At 43.4% G+C, this 14,864-nt stretch overlaps 1 protein-coding gene across 1 annotated transcript; it reads left to right on the forward strand.

Moving 5' to 3' along the window:
- Positions 1-2,037: 2,037 nt before the first annotated feature.
- LOC310782894 (GPI mannosyltransferase 1-like) lies at positions 2,038-3,714 on the forward strand (the record flags this gene model as incomplete). The annotated part of the gene is made up of 2 exons (XM_083643683.1): positions 2,038-2,352; positions 2,794-3,714. 2 exons carry the CDS (start codon positions 2,038-2,040, stop codon positions 3,712-3,714), a joined length of 1,236 nt encoding a protein of 411 aa, XP_083499809.1.
- Positions 3,715-14,864: the final 11,150 nt, after the last annotated feature.

Here is a 14,864-nt window from a genome sequence, read left to right on the forward strand (position 1 = left end):
ATGGTGGTGCTTCATAACAAAGGATACCAGTCCAGCTTTCTGTCATGGTGGTGCTTCATAACAAAGGATACCAGTCCAGCTTTCTGTGGATGGACAAATCTCACTGCTCTTTTATTTCTCTGCACAATTGAGCAGTGTTGGGAGTAACTACTTTTTGCAGTAACTAGTAATAACTAATAGTAACGCAATTACTATTATTCAATTACTATTATGGGACATATAAATGGACTAGTTAGTTACACAGGGGTGTCAAAGTCAATTTCATCCCGGGCCACATCAGCATTATGGTTGCCCTCAAAGGGCCAGTTGTAAATGTAACATGATAAATGTATCTAGTCTACTTGTTATCATATTACATCATTTCCTCTGATTTGATTAGTATTGGTTTTTAGTACACTAATTAATTAACTAGCTCTGAAAGCAGAATTATAGGAAAAATAATGGCAAACAGACAACTAGTAGCCTACAACTATTAGAACTAATTAGAATTAAAATTGCAATGCGCAAATTGTATTCTTTGCTAGCTCTCGCGGGCCACATAAAATGAAGTGCCGGGCCGGATTTGGCCCCCGGGCCTTGACTTTGACACTTGCTGTAGGAGGTGAAAATAGCGGACAACTTCAGAGTTCAGAGTATTATCTGGTTTGATCATCAGTCCAGGGGGAGACGCCGCCTCCGTGCCGAGCAAAAATGCTCCTCTGGGGCTATAAGGCTAATGACCTTGAGCCCCAGGGGCTAATGACCTTGAGTAGGCTATGAGCCTCCCCAATAAGCAAATGTTCAAGTATCCCATGCAGGTACAATGATAGATAAGGCACAGTGGGCCCTCTCTTGGCAAAAGCGGTAATTTAGCGCTTGCGCAAATTGGCCTGCCAAGTCATGTACTATTCTCGGTGCCCCCCGCAAAATGCCACCTACGACGACGATAGGGCCCAGTGTGTCTTGTCCCACAGACCCACACTGTGCCACAGCAACACAAAAATTATTTTAGTGTTGCTATTTTAGTCAAATAACATGTGCATTAATACAATAATAATATTATTACTTTTAAAGGTAATGTCAAAGTTACTTTAGTAATTAATTACTTTTATTATGCAGCAATTTTAAAATAATGCAATTACTTTTTTGAGAGAAGTAACTAATGTAACTAATGACAATTTTTTTCTGTATCTTGCCCAACACTGCAAAAGAGTCAACCCACTCCTGCAACTATGGTATTAAACCTACAGTAAGCAATATCAGACCTTATTATAACAATTCCGAAACTACTTTGTGCTAAGTGGAGACATAATGATATAAACCAATATCCACACATCAGCAGCTGTGTGCATGTTTTCTCCTCTTTTCTAAAGCTTCCATGTCTTCTATTTATCCAACGGAAACCAGAAACATAAACGTATCACTTCTTGAGTTTTCCCAGGACAGACCTAACTGGCACCAGGCAGCAAATATAAAAACTGAAGGTCGAATCAAGTTTTTTATGAAAGTGTCACAGACCTTAAGTGATGTTGTCAGTCAGTTTATACTTGTGTATTCTGTTAAACACAATAGGCCTGGGCTTTGTGTGTTTGTGTGTGTTGAATGCATTGAATGCAAACAATTGCCCAACTGTGATGTCTCTCAGTCAGTTGTGATGTCATCAGTGATGTCACTCAAGCAACTGTGATGTAGTATGAGCCGATGGCGCACAGTTGCACGATGGGGATCAGTGAATTATGATGTCATCAGTGATGTCACTTGAGCAATTGTGATGTCATCAGTGATGTAATAATCCTTCCTGGTTGAGTTGGGACTATAAGGGCATGCTTTGCACACTCAATTGTATTATGGTCCATGGTGCATGTTGTTGCTGCAGGTTCAGGCTTGATTGGCTGGGCTGTGAGCAAGACTGAGTCGTTGAATTTATAACCTCAGCAGGGAAGGACATCATCAGTGATTTATGACATCACTGATGTATGGATAACTGATCACTGACACACTAGTACTAGCTAGCAGTTTGTGCATCCTGCTCAATTGGTTTCCCTAACTTGGCTGGTGATGCAGAGGCTGCTATCCAAACTTACTGAGAAACATGTCCTTTTCACGGCTTCCTTCGCTATACGACTCGCCCTGGTCGCTTATGGCAACTACCAGGACAGGACCATGGTGGTGAAGTACACTGATGTTGATTATCATGTGTTCACAGATGCAGCAAGGTTCCTCACTAAGGGTGAGTCACCGTACAACAGATCCACCTACCGCTACACCCCTCTTCTAGCCTGGCTGCTCACCCCCAACATCTATGTCCACCTAATGTTTGGCAAGATCATCTTCATCGTCTGTGACGTGCTGTCAGGACTGCTCACATACCAGATCCTCGGGGACACCCCGGTATTCCAAAATGTCGGCACTCCGAAATACCGGCATTCCGACAAAATTGTCGGCATGGAGATCTGTCTCGCCATTGCGAAAAGAACCCTAACCCTAACCCGGGGGACCGGCTGGAGCTAACCTCTCCCAGCCCCCACGTCTAAACCTAACCTCTCCCACCCCCCATGCCTAAACCTAACCTCCTGCAGACGCTAACCCTAAACCTAACCTCTCCCACCCCCCACGCCTAAACCTAACCTCCCCCGGAACCTAACCTCTCCCACCCCTGTAGGCTAAATAACTTAAGATGCTATGTCGGAAAGGCGGACCTAATATCTTTCGCAATGGCGAAACCTTTTTTGGAGATGAAAAGGGCCGCCTCCGAAAGCATAGAAGTCAATGATCGGAATGCCGACACTTCGGAATGGCGAGAGGACCCCCTAGATCCTCTGCCTGCGTGGCCTGGGCTCTGAGGTGGCATGCCATGTTTGCTCTCTGTGGCTCCTCAACCCTCTGCCCATGGTAGTGTCCAGCCGAGGGAATGCAGAGTCCATCCTGGCAGTCCTGGTGCTGGGGACGTTAATCTGTATGGAAGGCCGGCATCTGATACGGGCAGCCATGCTCTACGGCCTGTCGGTCCATTTGAAGATCTACCCAATTACATATGCTCTGCCCATTGCTCTGACCCTGCGCTCCCCAGAGACCAGAGTTGAGGAGGGGTGGAGGTGGAGGAGATTGTTGGGTTTCATCGGCAGCTTCCTCAACCGAGATCTGTTCCTCTTCACAAGTGTGTCTGGAGGAGTTTTCTGTGGGCTTACGGCTCTCTTCTATCACATGTACGGCTGGGACTTCCTTCATGAGACCTACCTGTACCACCTGACCAGAAGAGATATCAGACACAACTTCTCTCCCTATTTCTACATGCTCTACCTCACTGCGGACAGCAGGGGGAGCCAGTGGCTGGGCCTGGCAGCCTTTGTACCGCAGCTCGTCTTGCTGCTGCTCGTGTCGTGGGCCTTCCACCCTGAGCTGGCCCTCTGCTGTTTCCTACACACCGCCATCTTTGTCTCCTTCAACAAAGTCTGCACCTCACAGTACTTCCTGTGGTACCTGTGTTTGCTTCCTCTGCTGATCCCTCATCTGAGTCTGTCAGCCAGGCATGGAGTGGGACTGCTGGCCCTCTGGTTCTCTGGACAGGCTGTTTGTTTGGGCCCTGCCTACTTCCTGAAGTTCCAAGGCTACAACACCTTCCTGTTAATCTGGGTGGCTGGATTGCTCTTCCTGGTCATCAACTGCTTCATCCTGATTCAGATTATAGCTCATTACCAACCAGCACAGCCTATACAGCGAGTCAAGGTGGAGTGACACTTTGCTGATGTATTTAAACATTGAAGGACTTAATGAAAGCTTCAGTGTGCGATTCACATTCCACATTCCACATTTTCAAACACAACTGTGATCAAAGAAGGGCCAGCATTCCATGTGGTAATAAAACAATTAATATGGGCCCCATACAGTATATCAGTCTGACCGAGGTGGGAGTTGTCAGCTGGAGACAGGGAGGGCAGCTGGATATTTGTGGGTTTCTTATCAGGGAACCACACCCAGGAGAATAATGACTTATTTAATTTCAACACTGAAAGGTATGTCCAGAACACAGGCTGGTTTCCCTTAAGCACCTTAACTATTGCGCTGCCATACAGGTAGCCTATGTTAAATCTCATATAAATACTGTTTTTATGCCTGTGGGAAACCTGGGCAGATGATAAATACAGTAGCCTATAATTATCCTAGCAAAAATGCATGTAACCTGGTCCAGGGTATAGAGCAGTGTCTCTCATGTTTTCATGTCGCTGATCTCCAAATAGACTCACATTACGGACCATTTGATCAGATTTAGTCTGAGGGACGAAGATTTTACTTGTTGATTTACTATTGAATTATAGAATATGTGGGGACATAACAGTGATGAGAGTGATTAAACCTGTCATTAAAATAGTCAGTCTTACACATTCTCTAAATGGGACCTAATGTGGACAGTGAAATTAAACGACTAATTTTGTCCCATGAGGACCTTCTTAGGATGAGACACTACAGGTAGGGCAAAAAGTAATAGATGAAGAAATAAGGAAGAGCGCCCACATCAGCTCAGTGTCAGGTGCAAGACAAATAAACGATAAACTTGAAAAATAAAGTAATGTCCGCACACTGGATATGCTCCCGGTCAGTTTACCTCCCTCAGTCTCTCCCCCTCTCCCTCAGTCTCTCTCCCTCTCCCTCAGTCTCTATCCCCCTCTCTCTCTCCCTCCCTCTCCTCTCTCCCTCAGTCGCTCTCGTCTCCCTCTTTCTCTCCCCAGTCTCTCTCCCCCTCTCTCCCGCAGTCTCTGGGTGGCAGCTATGAGATGGAGTAGGATCATGGAAGTCTGCTCCATGGATGTAAGAACTGGATAGGGGACGAGTCACGCCCACCCATGCATTCGGACGGACACTGCTCACTGGTGCATGAAGCCATCATGGGGGGTTTTTCTTCCGGGTTTTACTTCCTGACCATGTGGCCCAAGGCGAAGTGCGCATGTGTGCCATGACGTATTCGATGACGTCTCCCACCCCTCCCACCCATGGATTGTATTATAAGAAGGAAATACACCCGTATACGGCTCTTAGTGGCTTCTGAAGAAAAAATTACCCCATAAAAAAATATTTGGTAATTAAAAGAGTCGTTTTATACTTTGAGTGACACCCGGAAAAAATTCCACTGGGTTGAACAGCTGCCGGGATCCCCATGCAAGTGGATGGGAATTTTCCTTTCTGGGCTGCATGGCGTCACGTGACTTGCAATACAGAGCTTCACCACCATGTTCAAATGGCTTCACAGCCCAGCGCTATTCCTGGGGGCTTGGTCTGCTCTGGTAAGTTTATTATTTTGCTAACTTGATGCTGCGTGCATGTTAAGCTATTCACCCCTCCAATTTCTATAGCTAGCTAACAGCTAACGAAAATGTCTCTCTGTCTCTCTCTCAATTTAATTTGCAATTTCAATGAAAAGACGGTGCTTATATTGCCAAAGAAAACACATTATCAATAATAATAGTATGCACATAGGTTACAAATAGGCTAACTAATAATGACAACAGTTGTGACAACAACAATAAATCGCACCCCTCTTTCTGAACATCCTTAGTCAGGGGAGGGGGTAAGTTCATTTTGCACCCAGGCTGACAGTATGACCCCAATGTGTTTACAGGTAAACCATCATATGAAATGCAGGAGGCACATCTGGATTGGGCTCCATCTGTACAGCTGGGACACAGAAGTAAAGGCCTCAACAACGTAACGTTTCAACCATTGTTTCAACAGAATGGTAAACAGACAAGGGAACCAGGACCACGTGCATCATGTAGCAACCAGGCTGTTGAGCATTGATGTGCAACTTCTCCTTGCGTTGAAGAATAAGCAGAACTACTAAGACAGTTGTACTGTTTAGCCTATTGGCATATTATTCAGCATATCACGGAGATGCGGCTCTCTCTCTAACATGCATAGACTGACTGACGTACAGAACGTGGTGACGTCATGTATGACCGTTTACCGTAACACCTTGACAAAACAGAACAACATTACTGCCTTGGCAGTTACCGTAATAGTGAGTAAAGGCGTCATCATAATAACACTTAACACAGGCGACCTCATGCAACTCAAGCCCATTCGAGGAAACTACATCTTTCAACAGCTCAATCATCACCATTTCAACAGCCCACGTTTGGCACTGATGACACCATCATTGATGACATAATTAAGCAATATCACACGAGAGGGAGTGCTGTTGTTGGCTAATATCGTCACTGCTGTGAATCGGTCGTAGGCACGAGGCCGTAGGCCGAGTGCCGAAGATAATCACAGCAGTGACGATATTAGACAACAACAGCATGACCTCGAGTGTGATATTGCTTTTATGCAACAGTTCTATTAAACAAAGCTGATTAAAAAAATGATAAAAAGCTGAGAAAATATATGATTTCTCTATTTATTCCTCCGCCAACAAAAATAGTCCCCTCAGCTTTCTGCTTTGCCGAAAATGTAGCCTAATCAGCCTAATTAACTGCAGGCTGTCTACTTTTTGTCATACACATTGATGTGAAGCGTTTTGTTGATTAGAGCAGCTGTGAAGCGGAGTGATCTACACACAGTGAAGCGCCAGTGCGTTATCGTGAAATATCAGCACTGGTAGGATCCCTCTTGTCCAATCAAATTGCTCGGCCGGAACTAACTGTTGTATAATCACTGTTATCCATTCCTGACTGAATGTATGAATGCCTGACTCACCGACATCCCAAAATGCCTTCTCTTGACCACGCACTGCGCAGGCTGTGCATGTTGTAAAAAGAAACCACTTGCACAGAGCCCACTGAAGCCGAGAACCTACAGGCTGAACAGCAGGCTTATATGGACGACACAGCCAAAGAGAATCAGAATCCACAGGCCGAATGTGACTTTTACAAGCTGAGGCAAAATGAAATCAACTGTCTGCTCAAAGAGAACATGGAACTGAAGTCAGAGCTCAGAGAGAGCTAGATGAGAAGTTCCTGCAAGATGAAGATGCAAAAGTCAAATACTATACAGGACTTCCATGCTTTGCCATGTTCATGAGTGTGTTGTTGACCCATATCAGGCTATACTTCCTTAAACAAGAATAAAGTCAACTTTTCAGATGCTGCTGCTAACCATCATGCGTCTGAGGGACTATCAGAAATAAGTACAAAATACTCCATGAAACTGTTCCAATCAGTATGGTACTTCCATGTGAGGGTGAGGATGTGACATTCCTCGAGAAGATCGTCTCAGTGCTGTGCTTTTACCAACATGTGCTCCAGTGTGGTTACGTACGTTAGTAGCTGCATCATGTAGTTGTGTTGTTGAGGCGTATAGATTAGAGAGTAGAGTCATTCATAATTTCACAATTCAGTTCTCCAGAAATTGTGCACTTTAGTTTTTCATTTTGTTTTATTGAAGGAATGGCTCAGATTACATAAACACCTGTGTTCTTCAGCCGGCCAATACTGTCCAAAGGTGTACTTGCGTAAAAATAAATAAATTGTCTTCTAATAACTATTTGCTACTGCCAACGTGTTACCATTACAGACAGCATAGCAAACCTAGTGACTTTAACTCAAATAAACTCTCAAGAACTGTCAAAGTAAATGAATGCCTGCAAAACTGTTTAGTTTTCAGATGTGTGAAATCATGGAGGTCTTCTAGCAGCTGTGCCATGTCACCCATGGAGGCCAGAGGAGTGTGGTTGGTGGTAGCCCGCACTCTCTTCGGCAAAGGAGTTGCATCACCACTTCTGATGGCTCCATCATTCTAGGGCCTTCTGTTTAGCGGCAGCAGTGGTGTAGTCGATGTTATATCCCACTTCAGCATCGACCTGTAGAGCAAAGAGCAAAGGAGAAAAAAATGTGTATTACAGTTTTTCACAGTTGTTAACACACAAAAAGCGAAAATTCTGCACAATTTGCACAACCTTCACTTCATGTACCAATCGCTTGACCCAATTTGGCACTACTTCACACTCCCTTATCTGCATTAGACTCTGACTTTCCTTCTTTACACTCTGATGTCAATTACACATCACTTTGTTGTCAAAACACTACACACAATGTTCAGTTGTTGCACACACTTCTCAAGTAAAATCTCAAAGCATCAACCTACAACACACAAATATTAAAATCTCTAAACATTGAGGTCTGTTAAGCAATTTGCAATCAGGACTGCAGCATAAAAGTGCCTTGAGCCTCTGTTTTGTTTGGTGAACTGTTGAGCAGGCCGGTTTACAGTATTGTACTGTTCTCTGTGTGTACCGAAATACTGTAAAACGTTTTTTTTCCTGCATATTTATGTGCTGTTTTATGTTTGACTATGAAAAAAGTAGGCCTACGCTGAGACATTTTACAAAAGGAGAAATGGCTCATTCTCCAGAGTCATTGTCATTCATATGGTGTGTTCCATTTATATGATTGTGTGTTCAATTTTGCACTTCAGTGTGCTGTAAATGCTTAGTAGTGTGCAGCAAATGCTTAGTTGTGTGTACTCAATGAATGGTATGTGTGTGTCATTTGAAAATATGTACCAAGTGTACCAAATGAAAACACGAGTTCCATTTTGTGAACAGTGAAGAGATTTGATGGCAAAGAGTCATCTTGCAAAGGGAGTGTCAGGTTTAACATTGTGTGTGTGAGGTTTTCAGTTTTGTGTGTGCAGTTTTGAGAAAGCCGTTATTGTTTTGAGAAATGTGTGTTAACAATTGTGAAAAACTGTAATAGTTTTGTTGTAGTTCAGTTTAGTTGCACATTTTTATTTTGCCGTTCTGATGAACATGCCTCAAGTTTGATAAAAGTGAATGGTCACTTTATGGAAATAGTATAAACCCAAATGGCTTGAATGCACTTGTAGATATAAACTTGTAACTAATAACCACAAACCTTGTTTTCAAGATTCAAGATTCAAGATTGTCTAGCTTGTCTAGGTTAGTGGGCATCATCTGCCATGCATGTGCTCTCGATGTGGCCTGTAATGATCCATGCTTCAGAGGGGATTCACTGAGGCACTGTGAGTGCAGGACCTATAAGGACAGAGTATATGTGTGAAGCTGAACACTGTCATGGGTTCCATACACTTTCTGTACTAAACATCTAAAATCAAACATCTTATCAGATGGGGGCTTAGGACAAAAGCTTATCAAATGTGGGGTCCGTGGTCTAATTTGTGTCAGTTTAGGGGTCCCACATAGAAATCAAAACAAAGTCACACTGTCACAGACACAACGGTAGACTAACATTATGTTTTTCATTTTGCTAGTTTTGTTTACATCCAGTGTGTTAGCATAACATGACTTAACGTTACCTTTGTCCAGATGATTGTGTAGCTGGCAGTTTGCTTGTAGATCTGAAGGTCCTGTACACACCCGTTTGTAAATTGGACATGAGCCTCCAAAGATGTAATTAAAACTTATTCTGTGCATTTCTAATGAAGATGACAGACGACCGATGCCAAAATGAGAGAGTGAGAGTGAATTTTGACACGCTGAGACTATCCACTTTGAGCTATATCCATCAAAGATGGTGGCGGCGGCCCCAGAATCCTTTGCATCCCCTATATAAAAGGGAGCTTGGGCTCTGTCTGTTTCTCTGTCCCACTCATCAGTGATGTCATAAATTCAGTCACACACACACACACACACACACACACACACACACACACACACACACACACAAGGCTATAGTTCAGTGATGATGTCACTGATGACGTCACTGATGATGTCATGACATCTGACATGACATGACGAGAGGAGAGGGGGAGAGACTGAGGGAGAGAGAGGCGAGGGAGAGAGAGGGGGGAGAGACTGAGGGAGAGAGACAGGGAGAGAAAGAGGGAGATGAGAGCGACTGAGGGAGAGGGAGAGAGGCGAGGGAGGGAGAGGGGGAGAGAGACTGAGGGAGAGGGAGAGAGAGGAGCGAGAGACTGAGGGAGAGAGGGAGACATTGTGCGTGCGCCAATAGGGCAGGCGAGCCCGCGCAACAGCCGAGCTACGCGTCGAGCCTAGGAATCAAGTGCGCATAGCACACGAGATGACTAGAAAAAAGGCCAACTCCACTCAACCGTGACATGCGGGGGCGGCATTAAACAAGTGTACCCTATCCCCAGTTCAGAGAAGCGGTGGTGAAGGGGGAGGGGGGGGGGGGAGGGGGGGATAAGCAGAAGTCGGTTGTGTTGTTGAAAATGTTAAGACAAAGAAGAAATGTCACGTTCTTTCCTGTTTTCAACCCAATGTGAGTAATGTGACAAGTCTTCAACTGTGAATTCAACTCAACTGTTTCCATGAAGTCGCTCCATTACATAGGCTGCCTGCTGCTGTGTTTCTATCTCTCCTTAACATAATGTTAGCTTCAAAACTGAGCACACACGTACTAAGGTTAGCCACCAGTAATTCTGTCCATTTTCTGCCAGCTAGTTAAATTCAACACACGTTGGTGGTCAGGATCTGTAACGTTAACGTTTGTTTTGTGCCTTTCAATATTGCTGTTAGTGATAGCCTAAGCCTACTGTTTGAGTCACCTGGCTCTGTGCTGTAGTAGTATTCATAAATCATTAATGAATCCCCCCCCCCCTCGCCCCGTCAACAATGATGCCATCATCCATCGCAACGTTTTACTGTGGAACCATCGCGATCGGGTGACATCGCACAACCCTAATGTCATCCCCCCCACTCTCTCTCAATGTGCCCTGACTCTCTTTACATTCAAACTAGAGCCCGACCGATACTGGATTTTTGGGGCCAGTACTGATACCGATATTAGGGAGTAAAAAAAAATCCAATATCGATATATCGGCCGATATTCTTATATTTTATATATACACATTATATTACAAACATTTTGCAATGATCCCTCAGATATCAAACACATGACAAAGATATGACTTGACGTGACTTATATTATATAAGATATTTTACAGTTTTGCAATAAACTTTATTGTCCAAAATGACATCAGTGCACTGAAACTGTAAACTTCACTGGGAATTTAATAATTATAGATAACTAGAAAAACAAAAACACAAAGAGAACAAATATAACTTCAGTTAAGAAAAAGAATAAAATACGGTATACACACAACACAACATGCTGTCTATAACTTAAAAAATAAAACAAAAATATCTGCCATATCGGCAAACATAAAGGCCGATACCGATATATCCAACCAGATCTCATGGGAGACCGTATATATGACACGCGGGTGTTTTCTGTTCAGATGGAACTTCGCCTCGTCCACTTACATTAGAAATCTAACATGCATAATAACTTTACGTGGACGTTATGGGGGTTAGGTTTAGGGTTAAGGTTAGAGTCAGGGTTAGGTTAAGGGTTAGGGTTTGGGTTAGTGGTTGCGAGTATGTTAATGTAGTTTGCCGCCATTGTTGGCGCCAAACTGCACCCCAACTCCCCTCTATTCCACGAGAAAACACCCCACGTGTCATACATACGCATTTCATGAGATTGGGCTGATATATCAGTGATAGGCCGATATCGGCCGATAATATCGGGCCGACTGATATATTGCTCGGGCTCTAGTGCAAACTTGTTAATTTTGTTCCTGAGACTCTCAACTAGAGATCTTGGGGGGTATGCCCGAACCCCCGAGGGTCTTGGGTCCATTCAAAAGAAGCGACTATGGTTCAGGTACCGTTGAAATGTCGGGTCCTTTATGACCCGAGTAGACCCAAGTGGCTGTTAGAGCTGTCAATCACCCATTTTTACATCGTCAAATAAATGAACTTATCAGAAAAATTAGCACTTGAACATCCATCCATGTGATAAGAACTACCTAAAACGACAGAAACCTCCTTTGGGAAAAATGTATGTAATGTGTAGTTTGATTTTTTAGTTTGGCTCATGTCCCATCCACTAAGGGACTGTTTGTTATTTGTTATTTTCGTTATCAGAGGGGGGTATGGTGCAAAATGGGGGAGGGTTGTCAAATATTTTTTTGAGGGACTTGTTTTTTTATTTTGCTTTAGGGAGGGTCATACAATTTTAATTTATTGTATTTTGTATATATTTTAAATGTTTTCAATATACTCCCATATCACCATACAGGGTAAACATAGATATATAATCTATATCTATGTTTACCCTGTATGGTGACTGGACTTGGTATCTCCCACTCCTACCCTCCAACCAAACCTCATTCCCACTGCACTTGGGGGCAGAACACGCCCTACGCAGCATTCAAGCGCCAGGATTGAGCAGGCAGGCGCCCATGCTAACTTTTCTGAGTTGCACTATCTATCTATCTATCTATCTATCTATCTATCTATCTATCTATCTATCTATCTATCTATCTATCTATCTATCTGATATGGAAAATTGAAGTTCCATTCATTACATTTGATATTCAATAAGATAATTGCGTACACATAATTAATGGTACGAGTTATTACATTATATGCACTCATATGGACAGACACTACAGACAGACAGTTTATCTGTCGTAGCATTGAGAAGGTCAATGCATTCTGACGCGCACACAGACAGACATGGCACGATCTTATACAAATCGTTATTAGTTATTAGCACACATAGGTTAAAATCAACTTTCACCCTCTGCCTACAGGCTGACCTTGCTTGGCTCCATGAAGCCTTTGCAAGACAAAACGTGTGTGTTGTTGTAGAATGGAATTTCACCCTCCCTCATCCGCTATATAATAACAATATTTCAGCCAATATAAACAAATATTGAAATGAAGCCATGGAGAAGGAAAGATGTCTTATAAAAGTGTATTAAGCCATAACAAACTTCTGCAAACTGCATTGCATAGCCTATCTAAAGGTAGCTAGCGCAGCAGGTATTTTCATCTCGCCTCAGTCTGATGCCATTTGAGGCAAGGTTCTGGATGTGTCATGTCATATAACGTTAAGTTACCTGTTATTTTCATTATGCTAGCCTGTTCCGTGTTATTGTCTACTCTAAAACATTATGTTTATCCTCAGTATTGCTGGGATGGAATGTTGGCAACCCTAGACATTAGCCTGGGTAAACCCATCCCCCACGTGACCTGCTCTCAGACCTGTTCTCAGTCACTATAGAACTGAGAGAGCAGGGTTTACCTAGGCTACCTAGACATAGCCTACTTCTATTTTTATTTTTTTTGCTATGTAAACGTTTAAATGTAAAGATAGGCCTATGCGTGCAATAACAAACTGATAGTCAGCTTACTCTGTAACATGTAGCTTTTATTAGCCTCTCAGGCTAGCTCCAGGACAACAACGCTTCCTACGCAGCGTGTGCACGTCTTTCCGACAGGGGTGGTTGTTATGGCAACTATCAACAACAACAACTACTACTACTACTACTAACTACTACAAGACATAAAGACCGAAATAGGCTACCTTTGTTACTGTGTATGTCGGAGACACGGCCTAACGTTAACATTTAATATGAGCCGAATATCAGCCTGCGCTCAGCTATGTATACAGGAAGTAAACCGGAAATTCAGGTGGGTTGTGACGGTTGTTATTGTTGTCAAGTTAAAACTGTCTATAGAATGTACTTCAAACACAGACCATTTACACATGAAACAGCACCACAGGGCACAACCCCTAGCAAGAGTTAGCCACAATTAGCTTAGCTGCTAACGTTTATCAACTTGCTCTAAAAACATTCACTGGCGGAATTACAAATGGCCAACTATATTCCCAACCTCCTTAACATACCCTATGACACCTATGTGTTTACTCAACCCATGTTGTCCTGCTTACCTGCAAATTAGACATACAGATGTAGCTGTGTTATTCACACGTTTCTGTCTCTTCACTGTAGACCGGAAACTATGTGTTTTCCCTGTCTACTGGCTGCTTGACAGATGTTGCTCATTAATGGCGATACTCCCTCTGGCGGCCGGAGGGCGCCACTACCGTAAGCTACCTTATGTGTGGTCATTGCAGGGAAATAGAGTACAGTAGTAAGCAATGTTCTGTTGACTTTAAAACATAACTAAAAGAATGCCTGTATAACCCAATGAAATAAACACAATAAAATGAAATAGAATGAGTACTAAAATAAACAATAGGGGGTAGCCTGGTTCTATAGGAGGTAGCCTGGTTCTATACCCTCACACTAGGTTACTGGCTTATTACTAGATGAGGCAGTTAACTTGGGCTGGGTAGTAACTAACGTTATAGACCTACAGTAGCCTATGCCCGTCTCTCTCTCTCTCTCTCTCTCTCTCTCTCTCTCTCTCTCTCTCTCTCTCTCTCTCTCTCTCAGATGAGGGAAGTGGAGAGGGCTATTGCAGTGCTATTAAACGTAGCCTAATGGTTGGAAAAGATCAGCATTTGCTTTTTATTTTCTCCTATACTGTTGAGGGAGGGTCATGCATTTTCCTCCAATCACCCAGGAAGGGCAATGGAAAAACATTTGTAGCTCTGGGGAGGGTCAAGGAAAACAAAAACAAAAATGAAGTCACCCCCGCACCATACCCTTCCCCTCATGATAAATAACAAAAAGTCCCTAACATGGAAGAAGCGAGACTCATCCATAATCTTCTTTGAAGGACCCTCCACCCATGCATCATAGCCTTGAACCAAGACATGTGTGGGCATGCTGGTTTTGTTTGGAAAGTCATCCGAGGTATTTCACAGGGCATTTCTCCTAAACGTGATGGAAAACACCTTGATACTAGATAACCGGTTTCTGTTTGAGACCTAAACTATAAGACATGTCACCACTTCTTATCACAGCATCTGGTCAGGAGGCCATAGCAGCATTCCTCTAAGCTTAAATGTAAAGATCAGACATCCTCCGTGCTTACTGCCACCTCTCAGACAGATCTCAGACAGAAGTTCCCCTCTTTAAACCACACCTCCAGCTCACATATAAACTCTTCCTCTCTGAAGGACTGCTGGCAGCTCTCAGTGCAAAGGGGAAACAGACACTGTGAGACAGGTTATTTTGTCTTTTCT

This window comes from Poromitra crassiceps (genome assembly GCF_964638095.1).
Source record: "Poromitra crassiceps genome assembly, chromosome: 9".
NCBI lineage: Eukaryota > Metazoa > Chordata > Actinopteri > Beryciformes > Melamphaidae > Poromitra > Poromitra crassiceps.